We start from the raw sequence: 15,723 nt of genomic DNA, 5'->3' as shown, positions 1-15,723 counted from the left end.
TTGAGAAAATGCCTTACAGCTGGATCTCATGGAGGCATTTCCCCAACTGAAGCTCCTTTCTCTGTGATAACTCCAGCTGTGTCAAGTTGACACAAAACCAGCCAGTACAGGGAACCAGGGCCTAGCCTGGAGAAGATGCGCTTGGGGTGCAAACCCACTTTCCCCTCAAGATAACTGTGTTCTCATGCCACCTTCACGTGGGACCTGGGGACTGAACTCAGGATCTAAGGCTTGGCCACAAGTATTTTTACCATCTGAGCCACATGTGGCCCTTTGCTGGTCCCCCCTCCCCCAACAGGGTTTCTCTGTGTAGCCCTGGCTGTCCTGGAGCTGACTCTGTAAACCAGGCTGGCCTCGAACTCAGAAATCCACCTGCCTCTGCCTCCGAAGTGCTGGGATTAAAGGTGTGCGCCACCACTGCCCCGCCTTTTTAATTCAAGATGAGGACTAGAGGACGCATTTAGTTTCAATGTAAGGGTCACTTGTAAATGTGTATACTATCTGGGGTTTTTTTAGGAATCAGTGGTTTGATCGTTCCCCCGTTACCATAACAACTGGCCACAGCATCCCCTCATGTTTCATTTTGTGTCTCAAGACAGGATTTTTTCTTTTTCAGCTTCTTGCTCTTTATTTTCTTTCTTTTATAATCTATCTATCTATCTATATATGTGATATTTTATTTATTTCCATTTCAAATGTTATCCCCTTTCCTGATTTCCTCTCCAAAAACCCCCTATGCCATCCCTCAAGACAGGATTCTGAGAAAATTGTATCTGTGTGTCTCAGTTCCCTCATCAGTGAAATAGGATGGTAGCGCTTACCCTTGATAGTACAACAGTGCTTATGGTTGGTACAAAGTGCTTAGGACCAAGTTCGTACCCAGTAGGTGCTGTGTATGTATTTGATTGACAGGGAAAACAAAAATCAAAAGTGACTTGAGTATTGGTTGGAATCGTTTGGAGGGTTTGTGGAATTCCTACTTGGGGTTACTCAGGATGACCTCACTGGGGTCTCCTGTCACCAACATACTAGGCATGTCACTGATACCATGGCAGACTATGGGACTCTAGTGATAAATGTCCCAGCTGGGTTACTGACTGTCCCAGGGCCACCGAGCTAGCAGAGCCATTTCCAAGTCAAGACTTAGGTCAGATCTGTGTGAAGCTAGGGGTCTGATGCCTGGCATCCTATGCTGGGTCCGTGATGCAGCTAGTGTCTTCCTCCTCCACCAGAGTTGACCATGGCCGAGATGCGACAGAGCCTGGAACAGGAGCGGGATCGGCTCATCGCCGAGGTGAAGAAGCAGCTGGAGCTGGAGAAGCAGCAGGCGGTAGACGAGACCAAGAAGAAGCAATGGTGTGCCAACTGCAAGAAGGAGGCCATTTTCTACTGCTGCTGGAACACCAGCTACTGTGACTATCCCTGTCAGCAGGCTCACTGGCCCGAGCACATGAAGTCCTGTACCCAGTCGGGTAATGTCTGGGCGCCCATCTCAGGGGCTATGTGGTGGGAGCCTCCCGGCCAGGGTGCTAAGAAACGCTTGCCCAGGCTTTTGCCAGTTCTGTTCATAAACAACTGTTGCTCTGATATACAAGAGAAGCAGATGTGAAGTTAAATCTCAAAACCTGGCAGTGCCTACAGCCTTCAATAGCCAAATTAGTGGAGCTTTTAAGCGAGTGATCTAGCGCTGAGAGTGGTTCTATGGTGTGTTCTCGTTCTCTCTCTCTCTCTCTCTCTCTCTCTCTCTCTCTCTCTCTCTCTCTCTCTTTCAAGTCACTGTCTGCATGAAGGCCAGAAGACGGCACCAGATCTCATTACAGATGGTTGCTGGGAATTAAACTCAGGACCTCTGGAAGAGCAGCCAGTATAGTGCTCTTATCCTCTGAGCCATCTCTCAGCCCCTAGAACCTCTGAGGTTCTTTGAGGTGATAATGGTCCACTGCCTCATACAGGATGCTATCCCAGTTCTTAGGTTAAGAAAGGAGTTAAGGAAGGGACCACCCCTGGGTGTTCCTTGCTATCTGGAGTTGCCTGGGTGGGGAGTGGTTCTTTATGGTCAGTGTGCCCGACATTCGAGAATGCGGAGAGCCCGGGGGTGGGGGGGTGTTTGCTGAAGACTCACTGCTTGGTTATCGAGACTGCCTGGGCAATCGTTACCTCCTTTTGGATGCTAGCAGGAAACACCACCTGCAGTTGCAGTGACTTTATGTTGGGTAGTTAGGGTTTATGATCAAGTGACTCTGGGGTACTTGCCACCGTGTTTGGTGATGTTCGTTAGGGGGAGGCCTCCGTGTGGGTACTTCTGCAATATGGTTTGTCTCTGACATTGCAAGCTGGACTTTCTTTGTGGTATGGTGATGTCTCTGTCTCTAACTCTTCCCCACTGTTCTGTTCACCCAGTCGTTCTGTGCCCCTCTCAAAGGATGCCAGTCCCTCTCACTCTGCCTCAGCTGGGTTAATAAAGTCTAATAGAGGAAGACTGCAGGCTTCCTTGAAAGGTGGTCACATCCTGGCTCCCCACAAGTGTCCTCTGCTTGGAGAACATGTTCTCAGCAAAATGATTTTATTTTATTTTATTTTTCTTAATATTTATTTATTTATTTATTTATTTATTATATGTAAGTACACTGTAGCTGTACACTCCAGAAGAGGGCATCAGATTTCGTTATGGATGGTTGTGAGCCACCATGTGGTTGCTGGGATTTGAACTCAGGACCTTTGGAAGAGCAGTCGGCCCTCTTAACCGCTGAGCCGTCTCACCAGCCCCGCAAAATGATTTTAAAATTGAATTGCTGAGTATGAAAAGGTCTATTTGCAAATAACATTTGGAGCTCTGGGTTTTGGAGTCGAAGGCCCATGCGAAATCTCTAGGTGGGTTTGGGAGGGATGGAGCCCGGCGGGGTTGGATTGGGACTGAGCTGTAGGGGCCTTGAGGGGTAGCGGTTTTAAAGCTGGGCTCCTGGAGGTTCCCACAGGGCTTGAAGCGTCTCATGACTTCCTTGTTCTCTTTGGTCCCCAGCGACCGCCCCTCAGCAGGAAGCAGATGCCGAGGCAAGCACAGACACAGGAAATAAGTCATCGCAGGGCAACTCCTCCAACACACAGTCAGCACCTTCAGAACCGGCCAGCACCCCCAAAGAGAAAGAGGCGCCAGCGGAGAAGAGCAAGGACAGTAACTCGGTGAGAACCCCCACGCCGACAGTCAATTGTGCCAAGGCCTCTGTCCTGTATCTGCCACCCCTGGATGTCCCTCGCCGTTCGGGTTCATCTGGGTGGGAAATGGTTCCTTATGGCCAGTGTGCCCTCCATGTGAGAACACGGAGAGCCGGGGTGGTGTATATGTGAGACCTTCAGTTGCTCTGTGGGGTTCCTCAAAGTTCAGAAGGGTGCTTGCTCCCCCTGAGGGTCTCCTGCGACCCTGGAAGCCATCAGCCACATGTCACTGACCAGAAGTGTGGCTGATGCCACCCAGGACCTGCTTATTTTAAAGTAACTTGGGATGAAAGTGGCCACGTGTGGTCAGTGCTGTGACACTGGACCATAGGGCTCTCAGCTGCTTGCTTCCTATAGGGTATGTGATAACGGTTGAATGCCTGGTCCATGTTAAGGGTCATGGTTACGGTTCTTTGCCTGCACTTGTAGCCGTGTATCTCAAGAGCCCAAATCGTTAGATGGTCAGTAAAAAAACCGTATCCAGTATTGCCTTGTAAGAGACTTAACATGAAGTAAAAAGGTTTTTGAGCAGTATATACCCTCTTTGCAAAGCAGGGTACTGGGTAGGTCTGAGAGCGAAGCTGGGGAGGTAGTGAATGTAGTGGAAGCCAAGGCGACAGGGATGAGTAGGGGACCACTCCAGTGCTTGGATCTGGCATAAGGTATGTGGCCATCCACCTGCCCTGGCTCTTGTCTGATCACCAAGTAGAGGCCTCTAAGGGTGTGTGTGTGTGTGGGGGGGGAGCCGTGAGCCATCCCGCGATTCCCTGGGGTTCTATGGGCTCATCTTTTTGTTTGTTTATATTTCTAGACCCTGGATCTTTCCGGCTCCAGAGAGACGCCCTCCTCCATGCTCTTAGGCTCCAACCAAGGCTCTGGTATGTCGCCCCCTGGTGGCCACATGGGTTTTTTTATTTCCCTTCGTCATGTTGGGGGAAGTCAAAGGTTTGGGTTTTTTTTTTTTTTTTGGATACCTTGGATGGATTTGGGTGGAGGTGTGGCTAGGCGAGGTGTTACACGGGTGCCTCCTTGTATTGGTCACCCACATGTGTCGTGTTTAATGAGGGCACCCTTCAAGGGGACACAGGGTGATCTGTTCAGGTGTCCGAGGTCCTTCGGGCATATTTGATTGATGAAGACCCCCAAACCTTTAGTGATGAAGACAGTGATGAACAGAACTTCTGTGTCGAGCCTCCTCCGGGGTCCAGTACTAGGTGCTGTGGAGTTTGAGCCTCCCTCCTTTCCTGGGAGCCTTGGGTGTCTTTTCCTATATTCTTCTGAACTTATTCCCAGAATTCAGAGCCATGGCTTCCTTGCCAATTTGATGTTCTCTCTTAACTCCAAGATCTTTTTTGCTCCTTGATTTCCTGTGGCTGAAACCTATGGCTTTTCTTGTGCACAGTAGGTGCATGGAGGACTGCCACTGTCTGAAGGAAGACAGGAGTGGTCCGCAGGAGTGGAGGGGGCTGGTGGTAGGGAGGAGCTAAACTCACAGACTGGGAGTGCAATGATGGAGGTGAAGAGAGCAGCCCGTCCCCCACTGTCCCCTACTGCCCTTGGCTGTTCCTGTGTGTTGCTAGGCTCAGGTGCTCTGTCATTCCGTGACCTTGTTAGCATCATGGCTTGTTTTGATTGAATTGTGGCCTTTGATCTCACCTTCCTCCTGCCTCAGCTTCTGGGGTAACGGTCCTGTGCCTCCTCTCCTGGCTTGAATTCTGCTCTTCGCAAAGACAGAGTGGACTGGATTCTACCAGTTTCATACCCTTAGCATGGAACAATACTTTTTTTTTTAAATCATGTTTGCAGAGATGCCTTAATGGATTTCCCAGTTTTTAGTGATGATGATAATGAAAATAAGTTTAAAATAAAACCGGGCGTGGTGGTGCACACTTTTAATCCCGGTACTCAGGGGTCAGAGGCTGGTATCAGGGCAGCCTGGTCTACAGAGTGAAACTCGGTCCCCAAAAGCAAAGAAGCCCACGAACTGAGTGAGGCGAAGAACGCTGACCTTAGGGATGTCTTAATTCAGAGTGGAGCTGGCAGTATCCAAGTTAGGAAATACCATTTGTGGACTCTGGCGTGCTACAGAGAAGGCTGAGCTGAGGAGTGCTGTTGAGGAATGACCTTGAGGCGTCCCCTAGCAGGTCCGTGCTGACCTGGTGGCCATTTCAGGTCACAGAGCAAACCGCCAGACGCATGGCTGGCCATACCCCAGCAAACCCTGGCCTGCAGAAGAGGCTGAGGGCCTGGGGGTTCCATTTGCTGCCCTCTGACCTAGAGAATCTTGGGTCACAGGGAAGAGTGGAGGGAGACCTTAGGTCCAGGAGGAAGTGGCTGGGTGTTGGGGAGGGAGCCGTGAGTTCCAAGGAAGCGGTGGCTTAGCTGATGGCATCGGAGCCAGGGCGTCTGTGCAGGTGTCCCCTCCCTAGTGTGCCAGGCGCAGTGTGGAGCTCCACAAAGTCGCTGTCAGTGGAAGCCAGAGATGGTTGTCCAGGCCGCACCGTGTGGCCTTTGACGACTTCTCAGCCCCTCCCTCTAGCTGTGTCTCCCTGGTACTCTTCCCATCAGAAGCTCTGATAATGGAGTCTCCTGGGTTCCGCTTCCCAGGTTTTCCTCAAGCTGCACCTGAGCCCGAGAGTTCAGTGGGAGCACATCACCCAGGGGGACAGACTCCTCCCATGGTGACACACACAAGTCTTGATCACCTTGGGCATAGTTTCTCACCTGCTCGGTCACCTTACCAAGTCCCTGCCATGGCCTCTGCTTCCCTATGTACGGGTTGTCTGTTCCTGTCAGAGCACCTCCCTGGCTCTCCCTGTCCCCACATCCCTGTGAGCATCTGGTTCAGGTGCTGTGCTGAGCAGACCTGCCAACAATCTGTCTTGTTCAGCCAGGCCATTCCACCCCTGGCCTGCCTCTCTGTTCTGTCCTTGGCTGCTAAGCTGCCCCCCTCCTCCCATCTTTCTGGGGAGAGGTGATAAATTCACCTGCATCTCCACGCCACGCCTCTCATCACTGATAGACAAGAGTGATGGTCAGGTCTATGTTGTCCTGGAAATGGATGTCAAACCATTGGGCTCATGTGACTAAGAGCTGAGGGATGGGATTGGACGTTTCCCTTCAGGTCATTTAGGTCATTGTGACTTTGGTTTGTGGTTACCGGATTGAGCAGCCCAACCTGGTACCTGTCCACTCTGCTCCCCCAGCCCAGTTAGAGCCTCCGTGGCATCCCATCCCGCCTCCATCTCCCTCCTCACTCTCCCCATCCATCTGGCTACTGTGTTGGCATGTCACCCATGTCTTTAGAGATGGAGCCATCCATCGGGGCGTAGTGACACACGTCTGTCATCTTTAATCCCAGAGGCAGAGGCAGGTGGATCTCTGTGAATTTGAGGTCAGTCTGGTCTACATGGTGAGTTCCAGACTATCTAGAGCTACATAGTTAGACCCATCTAAAAAACAAAAACAAAAACAAAACAACAAAAAGTTTGAGAGAGATGAAGCCATTGACAAGGGCATAGAGAAGTCTAAATGTTGTGAGGTTTATTATTGCTATAATTATTTTTTCGTAGAGTGCTGGGCACGGGTGCGATGTTTGGGACAGACCCCGAAGCCTTGCATGTGCTAGGCTGCAGTTCTTCAGCGTGAGCTCCAGTCCAGCCGACATGTTCCGACATGTTCTGATATGTTATCTCAGACAGTACCCAGGCGGGTGGAGATTTCAGAACACGCCTTGTCTTGAGTCTGGAGTAAAGAATGAGGCCGGGTGTTAGAGAAGGTGGCTCAGAGGGACAAACAGGAAGGCCTAGAATGTAGGCCCATGTAAAAAGCCTGGTGAGGCAGCGTTCACCCATGATCCCAGCAGACATGAGTTTGAAAAACCCAGACTCAGACAAAAAAAAGTAGAAATAATTGAGGAAAGCATTCATTGACCTCCAGACTCCACACACTCACACTTAAGTGTTACATGTACACAGACAAGTACACACTCACACATGTTACATGTACACCCACACACATGTGCACACTCACACTTACATATTTCATGTACACCCTGACATCCCTTACACTTACATGTATACCCACACACACTTACATGTACACACACATGTTACATATACAGCCATAAACTCACACATGCTACATGTATACCCCTGCCACATATGTTCATATGTTACATGTATGCCCCCTCACATGTTACATGTATACACACCCCTCACATGTTACATGTATACTCACACTTACATGTTACATGCACACACACACACACACACACACACACACACACACCCCTCACACACACTTCCCCAGGCCTTTTGTGTAGTATTGAGGATTGATCTCAGGGCTACATGCCTGCTGGGGGCAAGGACTCCCCACGGTCGGAGTCATGTTAAACAGAATGTCCCTGCATACAAGCACAGAAGCTAGACTAGAGCCAGCAAGGTGTCTGTCCTCCGCCTGTCTTCACTGCTGTGGTGGCCCTCCGGGGACTTCCACAGGTCTGCTTTCTTTAGAATGTATCAGTGACCTTCGCCTCCCTGACTTGTGATTGCTTTCTGTGGTCCGGTCACACTTGACTGAGTGAGCCCGCCCTCCTCCCAGCCATCAGGGGTCTTGGCAGCTTGCCCCCGTTCTCTGTGTGGCCTGCTGGCATCCAGACTGAGAACATGCGTGGTCTGCTGTCTTTTCTAAGTTGTAATTCCAAGGTTCATTTGCACTAACTGTAATGCCACTCAGCACCTAGGCACATGGCCACTGAGGTGACACTTCTGTCTCCATTTCTTCCTCCTCTTGATTCTGTCCCCCCAAGCCCCAAAGTCTTCAGGACATTCTTTAACGTACGCACTACCTCCGTTTCACAGTTTTAGGGTTTTAGGCACTTTTGCTCCATAGCCAAGGCTGGCTTCAGAGTCATGGTCCTCCTGCCTCAGCCTCCCGAGGGCTGGGGTGACAGGTGGTGAACACACTCGGCTTTTCTGAGGATTTGTGGATGGCCCTTTATTGTGGCCTAGGGTTTAGTCAGCTGGTCCCTCCCAGTTGCTGTCCCCTGTTGTCCTCGGTGTGGCCCCTTTGCTCGCCTTCCTCTTCCTCCCAGACCGTCAGTCTCTGCTCTGCACTGTGGTGCCTGTCACCCTAGCGCGCCTCAACCCAGCCTCCGTTTCCCTGCTAGAACCAGGCTTTGCCAGAGCTTGCGGTTCGGAACATTTTGCTTTCAAAATCCTGAGCGTTTGTGGCTTGCCAAGTACGGGGCTGCTTTTATGTCCCCGCGTGTCCTGTATGTCCCCCTTCCTCCCTGTGATGTGGCGCCGTGTCCAGCAACCCTGTTTGTGGTTTACACGAGTTTTTAAAGCCCCCCCCCCCAGTCACCACACCCAGTTGAGTGGCCTACATGAAGCTAGCCGTGGGTGTCGGCCCCCGGGGTTGTGTGCAATGTCAGCTGTGACGGATTCTAAGGCTACCTGTGCTCTCTTCAGTTAGCAAGAGGTGTGACAAGCAGCCTGCCTATACCCCAACCACTACAGACCACCAGCCGCACCCCAACTACCCAGCCCAGAAGTGTAAGTATGACCCTGTCTCCGGGGAGCTGCTGGGAGAGAGTCACTCCTGGCATGCAGAAGCCATGTTCTGTGTGTCTGTGTGAGTCCGTGTGGGCGTGTCCTGTGCTTTGAGTGTCGTCTCCCTCTGCTTTGCCGTCAGTCTCCTTGTCTGTTCCTCTTGCTGCCTTTGCACACTGCTATAGGTTGAGCCATTCAGAGCCTTTGCTTTGTCTTAGCTCCCCTGCCGCCATCTGCCATGTTATCCTGCATCCTGGGCCCAGTCCTTCAGAGGCTCAGGCCTACAGACAGACCTTGGGATCTCAGGTTCTGTTTCTTTCATGTCCCCACTGATCTTGGCTCTCCCCACAGCTGGAAGAGCTTGGTGATGTGTGACTGTATCCATGCCACCCCCTCAGAGACCTTCTAGAAGATTCTATAGCCTAACTGCCAGGAATGTGAGCTCACATAGAAGACCATTTGGAACTTTGATTGTCCTTTTAGAACACTGCCCCCTTCTGGCTGAATATAAAAGCAGCCAGAGCTTTTTTATTTTTTTTATTTTTATTTTTTATGTGCTTTGTGAACAGGCAGTAAGAAGGGCAGTCCCCCAGGGGCAGCAGTGCTCCCTCCTCGCTGGCCCTGCTCCATCTGAAGCTTGACGCTCCACAGCTCAGGAAAGTTACAGAATCTGGGAGCAGCAAAGGGGTCTTAGTGGACAGCCATTAAAGCCTCGGCATAGGGCCATTGTCCTCTTCGGCGATAGCTTCTATGGCTCTTCTGTTAGCTTCTCTTGGCTTCCTCAGCCACTACCTAACTTGCTGCCCATGTGACCTCAAAGCCATCCCAGGTGTCCATTGGGGGTCTGTATCTGTCACTGATCCCTAACATGGTCCTTCCTGGGAGTCCACGGAGTCAGTGTCCAGGAGGGCTTAGCCATCTCATCTGGCCCTCATTTCTTCTCTTACAATCTCTTCCCGGTTTGGATGTGAGGCTTATAAATTAATCAGGAGTTCTGTGAGGAGACCACAAATGCCAGATTCTGAGGGTCTTTCTCTAAGAGCCGAGGTCAGAGGCAAGGTGCATGGGCCCCCATGGTATAGTCTGGTCTCTTAACAGGGCAGGGGTTCCCTGTCGACTGGACACCATCACTCGCTGACCTCACTCTCTGCAAGCGTGACACCTCAGTCAGCCTATAGCTGTCCTCATTTTGCTCTACGGCCACAGCCCTGGGATCTCAGGGGCAGCTGTGGGCATGGTCCGGCTGGGGTGGGGTGGGGGGTGAGTTGAGGAAGGTGGGAAGGGGAGTTGAACGTGCTGCCTTTCTTCCACAGACCATTCCCGGAGCAGCAAGGCAGGTTTGTGGAGCAGCAGCGAGGAGAAGCGAGCGTCATCCCGCTCTGAGAACAGTGGAGGGACCAGCACGAAGAGCCTCATGCCCAAAGAGTCCAGGGAATCTCGGCTAGACGCCTTCTGGGACTAGGGGTGCATCGTGAGCCAGAGCACCTCCCCGTAGGGGGGAAGAAACCACCCAAACCACAGGAAACAACAGAAACTGGAGAACCGCCACCTTTAGAATTCCCAACACTCAGGCTCTGCCCGTGGGCTTGGCTGCTCGACAGGGACTTGACTCCATCCCAGCTCTGGTCTTGGCTGGGACGGCTCTACCCTGTGAGCCAAACACTTTAGGTGTAAGTAGGTACACTTGTGATGTCACTGACCTAGCGTACCTTTCCTTTTCATATCTATACTGACCTTAACTTATAAAAAAACAGAAAAGAAAAGCAAGTTATATATATATATATAAATCTACAATTAAAAGAATGTTTTGATAATCCAGGGGCTGGTTAGTTAGCCCGCTGGCCTCACCTGGGTGTCAGGGCTGGGCCCAGGGATTGCTATTCTCACGTAGGCCCTTGTCCTTGGATACCCAGGGGAGGGAGCCACTGTCGCCGCGGCACACCAGGATTGGGGGCTCTCAGGCTGTGCTGCCCTAGACCCGCCACACCAAGCCATCCACCCCTCACAGACCCTACAAGACGATGCTAGGAAACTCTTGCTTGCTGGGCTCGAAGGACACAGAGAGAAGTGTGTATGTGTGTGTGTGGCATGTTTCCAGCTATGGCTCCTGAAGGGGCAAAGCAGCCTCCTGTCTATGGAAGGTCCACGCGAGCAATCCCCGTGGCGTTTCGAAAGCAGCCAGCGGCCAGCAGCCAGCGTTCATGCAGGGGCATCATTGCGAAGCAGGGGCATCATCGCGAACGCAGCCAGAGGCCGGCGTTCATGCAGGGGCGGGGCGTCGGGAAGGCAGCCAGCCGGCATCTGTGCGTGCGGGGAGACCCTTTCTCTAGGCTGAATTTTTTTCCCATAAGCACCCACACGGATTTGTGAAGACATGCTTCTCAGAAGCAAGGACTCAAAAGGCAAAGGTGAACGGCGAGGCCACGCGAGCCCACGCCAGCCCGGGGATGGAGCATGTATGTATTATTTATCTGCTGGAGTTCTACGTTTTTATGTAAGCATGAAACACAGGCAGTGTGAGAGAAAGCCAGGACCCGACATGCTGTCCGTTAACGCTACGTCTGCTGTAGTTCCATTTTGTATGTTGTGTAAAACGAGCATCGATCGAAGCAAAAAAGGTGATGTGTGTATATCAGAAAAAAGAAATTAACTGTATATCATTCCAGTACATTCCGTTGTACATTTTAGTCTCGGTTTACCTTCTCTTCATTGTTGATAAGAGAATGCCAAGCTGCGCGTTGTCCAGGCAGTTTACCCCTACTAGAGAAGAAAGGAAGAAATGCTAGAAGAAAACTGGAGAGAGAGAAAATTTGTGAATTGCGGTCGTCAACAAAACAAAACAAAACAAAACAATCTAGCCTAGCTGGCCTTATTTGGGAAGCGTAACTGCTTTTAGCATATGGAAGTATTTTTTCACATTTTCTTTGTATAAAATTTGTATTAAACTTAAATATCTTTTTTGATGATGGCGTTTCTTCATGACTGAACAGTGTTCTCTCGCAGTTATGATCTTTTGGGTTCTCCCCCTTTGACTTCCCAAGTTCTTCAGATTCTTAACCTTTTTTTAAAACTAAACCGTTTTGGCAAAAGGGTTTGGTCATGCCAGTCTCCCGTGGGTCAGGATGTGGCTGGGTTAGGTTTGAATGGCCACAAGAGACAGGTTCCCCTGAGGTCCCGGGCACCCTCCAGGGGCGTGGCCTGAACTGGGACTTTCTTATCGCCCATGGTAGCTGCAGTCCTCTGAGGCCAGGCTTCGTGAGAGCTTCAGCCTTTGGCTCTAGGTCAGAAAGTTCATCTTCAAAGGCTGAAGTTTCCCATGGCCTTCTGGGTAGAGATACTCATATCTCTGGCCTGGGGCATGGGTGGTAACCGTGTGGGCAAATGCTCATGTGTGGGTCCCAATTGGGTGTGTGTTGTGATGGGAAGGGTTGGCCTGTTCCCTTCTGTGTCCCCAGGAGTTAAAGGGGTTATTAAGGGGCCGCCCTCAGAAAGCCACCCCTAGGCCGTCCTGTCCTGAGCCCCCATCCCCCAAGCTTTCCACAGAGATAGAGACTTCAACTGAGGTGTCCACTCACGGGTAGGGAAAATGGTGTTTTTTTGGTTTTTTGGGTTTTTTTGTTTTTAACTGTGAATTTTAGCCTGGGAATATGACTCAATTTGAAGAGGGCTTACCTGGCCTGTACTAGGCCCTGAGTTTGCTCCCCAGCATTTCATAAAACGAGGCAAGGTGGCACACACCTGTCACCTCAGCACTTGAGAGGCAGAGGCCGGAGAATCACAACTTCACAATCACCCCTGGCGAGGTCATGAGGTTGAGACCAGCCTGAGCTACACAGGGCCCTAGCTCAAATAAATGAGTGGACAAACTATGCAACATTATTTTATTATTATTTTTTGGGGGGGGGGTTATTTTCGAGACAGGGTTTCTCTGTGTAGCTCTGGCTGTCCTGGAACTCACATTGTAGACCAGGCTGGCCTCGAACTCAGAAATCCGCCTGCCTCTGCCTCCCCCGAGTGCTGGGATTAAAGATGTGCGCCACCACGCCCGGCTACTATGCAACATTTGATTTTTATCATTTATTCAACTGCCAAATGCAGTCACATAACCCCTTTGAATGGGGTGGTGTAAAGGCCCTTGGAGCCACCCTTGACCAGTGTCCTCGAATGCCCCTCGGCGTCCAGCATTTACACGGGGCAGACTTCTCTCTCCCTTTGTATACACAAATAAGACATTGGACACACTTCCCAGCAAGCTTGGATTTAATTGGAATTTTGATTACAGAGCCAGAATGTCGCCATTCCTTATACTGGGGACATGTGTTGTATCACATGGACAATCTTCACAGTCTGCCTCCTTGTGAGGTGGGCAGATCTTCTCCCAGCATCGCCGTGCGTGCTCTGGTCTCATTGGAGTCACGATTGCAGCCCGAGAGAGTCAGTGTGTGGCAGGTAGGTGGGGACACAGGTTGTGGCACAGCTGCAGACTTCTTGTGACCTTGCGCTAGGCAGAGGGTGTTGGTGATAACTTCGGACCGAGGGCCTCACACTAGGTACCTGTTATGGAGCTACATAAACCCCAAGTCTTGAGTGTTTTCAGATGCCAGACTACAAATCTTAACTCACAGAACCCTCCACAACCCCCTCCTTCCTCTTAGCAGGGGAAGGCAGGGGAACCGAGGCAGAAACTGGCTAGCCAAAACAGTTAATGCAAGCCAGTGTCTCCCTCGCCACCTGGTGGCCATGTGCATAACTGCAGCCTATAGGCTCAGGGAGACCACTGGGGACAGTAGAACTGAAGGTGCCAAGCGTTCATTATCTAGTGCAGCAGTTTGTTAAGTCAAGCATGGGTCACACAGTCATAACCGAAATGTGGCTGGTATATGTACACATAGAAATAGTGTCCTTGTTGGAGACAACTGCATACATCATGTTCTAGGTGGTTCCAGTTGTTGAAGGTTAGTAGGGCAGAGAGGAGGGCATGGCTGGGGGACAGTCATTCTAGGGATCTGACATCTGGACACCCATCCCCCCAAGGCCAGGAGGCAAGAAACTTACCTGGATTGTTCTGTTTTTTGTTTGTTTGTTTGTTTTTTTCGAGACAGGGTTTCTCTGTATAGCCCTGGCTGTCCTGGAACTCACTTTGTAGACCAGGCTGGCCTCGAACTCAGAAATCCACCTGCCTCTGCCTCCCGAGTGCTAGGATTAAAGGCGTGTGCCACCACGCCCGGCTTCCTGGATTGTTTTTAAAGCATCTCTTTTATGAAACTTAATGTATGTGTGTATAGTGTCTGTCTGTCTGTCTGTCTGTCTGTCTGTGGAGGAGCTAGGACAACTTTGTGGAATTCTCCTTAGTATGTAGATCTCAGGGATTGAACCCCAGTCACCAAGCTTGACAACAAGCACCTTTTCCCAGTGAGCCATCCTGCTGGCCCCTCAGGCAACAATTCTTAGTGATGATTGAGTATTAAGGGCACCTAGAAAGAAAACCAATAAATGCCTGGATGCCACGCGCCCCCACCCCCCACCCCTTTGGAATGACATCAGCCCTTTGAGGTGGGTTTGGCCAGCACGATTTTCCAGAGCTGCTCGAGGGGTGACCATGGTGAGCGGTGAGTCATAAGAGCCAAGATGCTGATAGGAAGGCCCTCCTAGTGGAAAAACCCCAAGGCAGGACCAAGCGTCGAGGGAGGCAAAAGAAGAGGTGCTGGGGACCTGGCTGTTGAAGTGAACTGAGTGTGAAGGTGGCTGGTGTGAACCCTGCTCTAGTGGGTGTGTCGTGCTGCTGTGGGCAGTTGGTGCTTGTAGACCAGGCTGGCACCCAACTATAGTTGGGGTCAAAGTTTGTGGGGGAAGTATAGACTAATGGAACGTATGTGTTCTGTGAACCAGTGTGTGCGGCTGTGCACTACCCCAAAAGTCGCATACTGACCATCTGACACAGCTCGGGGAGAGCTGCAATGACAAACCTGCTTGTAGCGTCCATTAAGCACCTGCTGTATGCTAGTCACAGGTTTCAGCTCTTGACCCCTTCCATCTGGAGAGGGGCGGCAACAGCTTGAGGCTGATCTGGTGGATCTTGGGCGGGGCCAGCTTTGGTTCCAAACGTGTGGAACATCACATCTCAAGGCTTCAGTTTCCTCAGCTATAAAATGGGGGTGGTGGGAGACCGCATTTCTCAGAGGCACTAATCCGATTACATGAGCGGTAGAGTTTAAACTGCTAAGCTGCTCTCTGTGATTAAAAACACATGTGGCAGCCAGGCGTGGTGGTGCGTGCCTGCACGTAGGACTGCTCAGGTGGGAGACTGAGGCAGGAGGATTGCTTGAGCCCAAGGATTCAAATGAGCCTAAGCGTCACACGGAGGCCGAAGGTGGGGGAAGAATGGCCGGAGAACGCGCTCATGGAACTTAAGTAAAGGATGTGTCCCAACGCTACGTCTACCTGTGACTAAATCCCTGACAAGAACCAAGGTAAGGGAGAAGAGCTCATTTCGTTCAAGGTTTGGGAAGGGATGCAGTCCATAGGGTGGTGAGGGGCGGTAGCAGGAATCTGAGCCGGCAGTGGTCACATTGTGTCCAGGAAGCAGACCTGAGACAGGAAGTGAAGCTGGATAAGGACAGCCTCCAGTGACCCCTCTAGTGAGGAATCCTTTGTGCCACTTCTGACCAGGTCTCCCAACCTTCTAAGCAGGGCACTGCCAGCTTTCTGTTGAATTAATGTCACAGCCCGTTGATTTTTGAACAGCCCTTGGGAAATAACTTAAAATGTCCAAGAGGGAAACTGAGGTTTGGGTGCCATGACTAGTTCTTGGCCTCACAGCTGGGAAGTGAGGTGGTCTCGCCCAGGCTTGCATGCTGGGCCCAGCTGAACTCAGGCTGAACAGCTGTTCACAAGCTGCTGTTCAATCTCTCTCTCTCTCTCTCTCTCTCTCTCTCTCTCTCTCTCTCTCTCTCTC

At 51.1% G+C, this 15,723-nt stretch overlaps 1 protein-coding gene across 1 annotated transcript in view; it reads left to right on the top strand.

Annotated features, from left to right (window-relative positions):
• The window catches only part of Zmynd8 (zinc finger MYND-type containing 8), a 102,344-nt gene extending 90,746 nt beyond the window's left edge, over positions 1-11,598 (top strand). The window contains exons 20-24 of the mRNA XM_029535731.1: positions 1,233-1,472; positions 3,020-3,180; positions 4,025-4,091; positions 8,688-8,771; positions 10,082-11,598. Of these exons, the coding sequence (XP_029391591.1) occupies positions 1,233-1,472; positions 3,020-3,180; positions 4,025-4,091; positions 8,688-8,771; positions 10,082-10,230 (701 nt within the window). The 3' untranslated portion in view covers positions 10,231-11,598. The remainder of the gene's footprint in view (positions 1-1,232; positions 1,473-3,019; positions 3,181-4,024; positions 4,092-8,687; positions 8,772-10,081) is intronic.
• The last annotated feature ends 4,125 nt before the right edge of the window (positions 11,599-15,723 follow it).

The sequence above is a fragment of the Mus pahari genome, chromosome 3, assembly GCF_900095145.1.
Source record: "Mus pahari chromosome 3, PAHARI_EIJ_v1.1, whole genome shotgun sequence".
In the NCBI taxonomy this organism is placed as follows: domain Eukaryota; kingdom Metazoa; phylum Chordata; class Mammalia; order Rodentia; family Muridae; genus Mus; species Mus pahari.
Note: the sequence above shows the minus strand (reverse complement) of the source record. Positions and strands in the feature narration are given on the sequence as shown.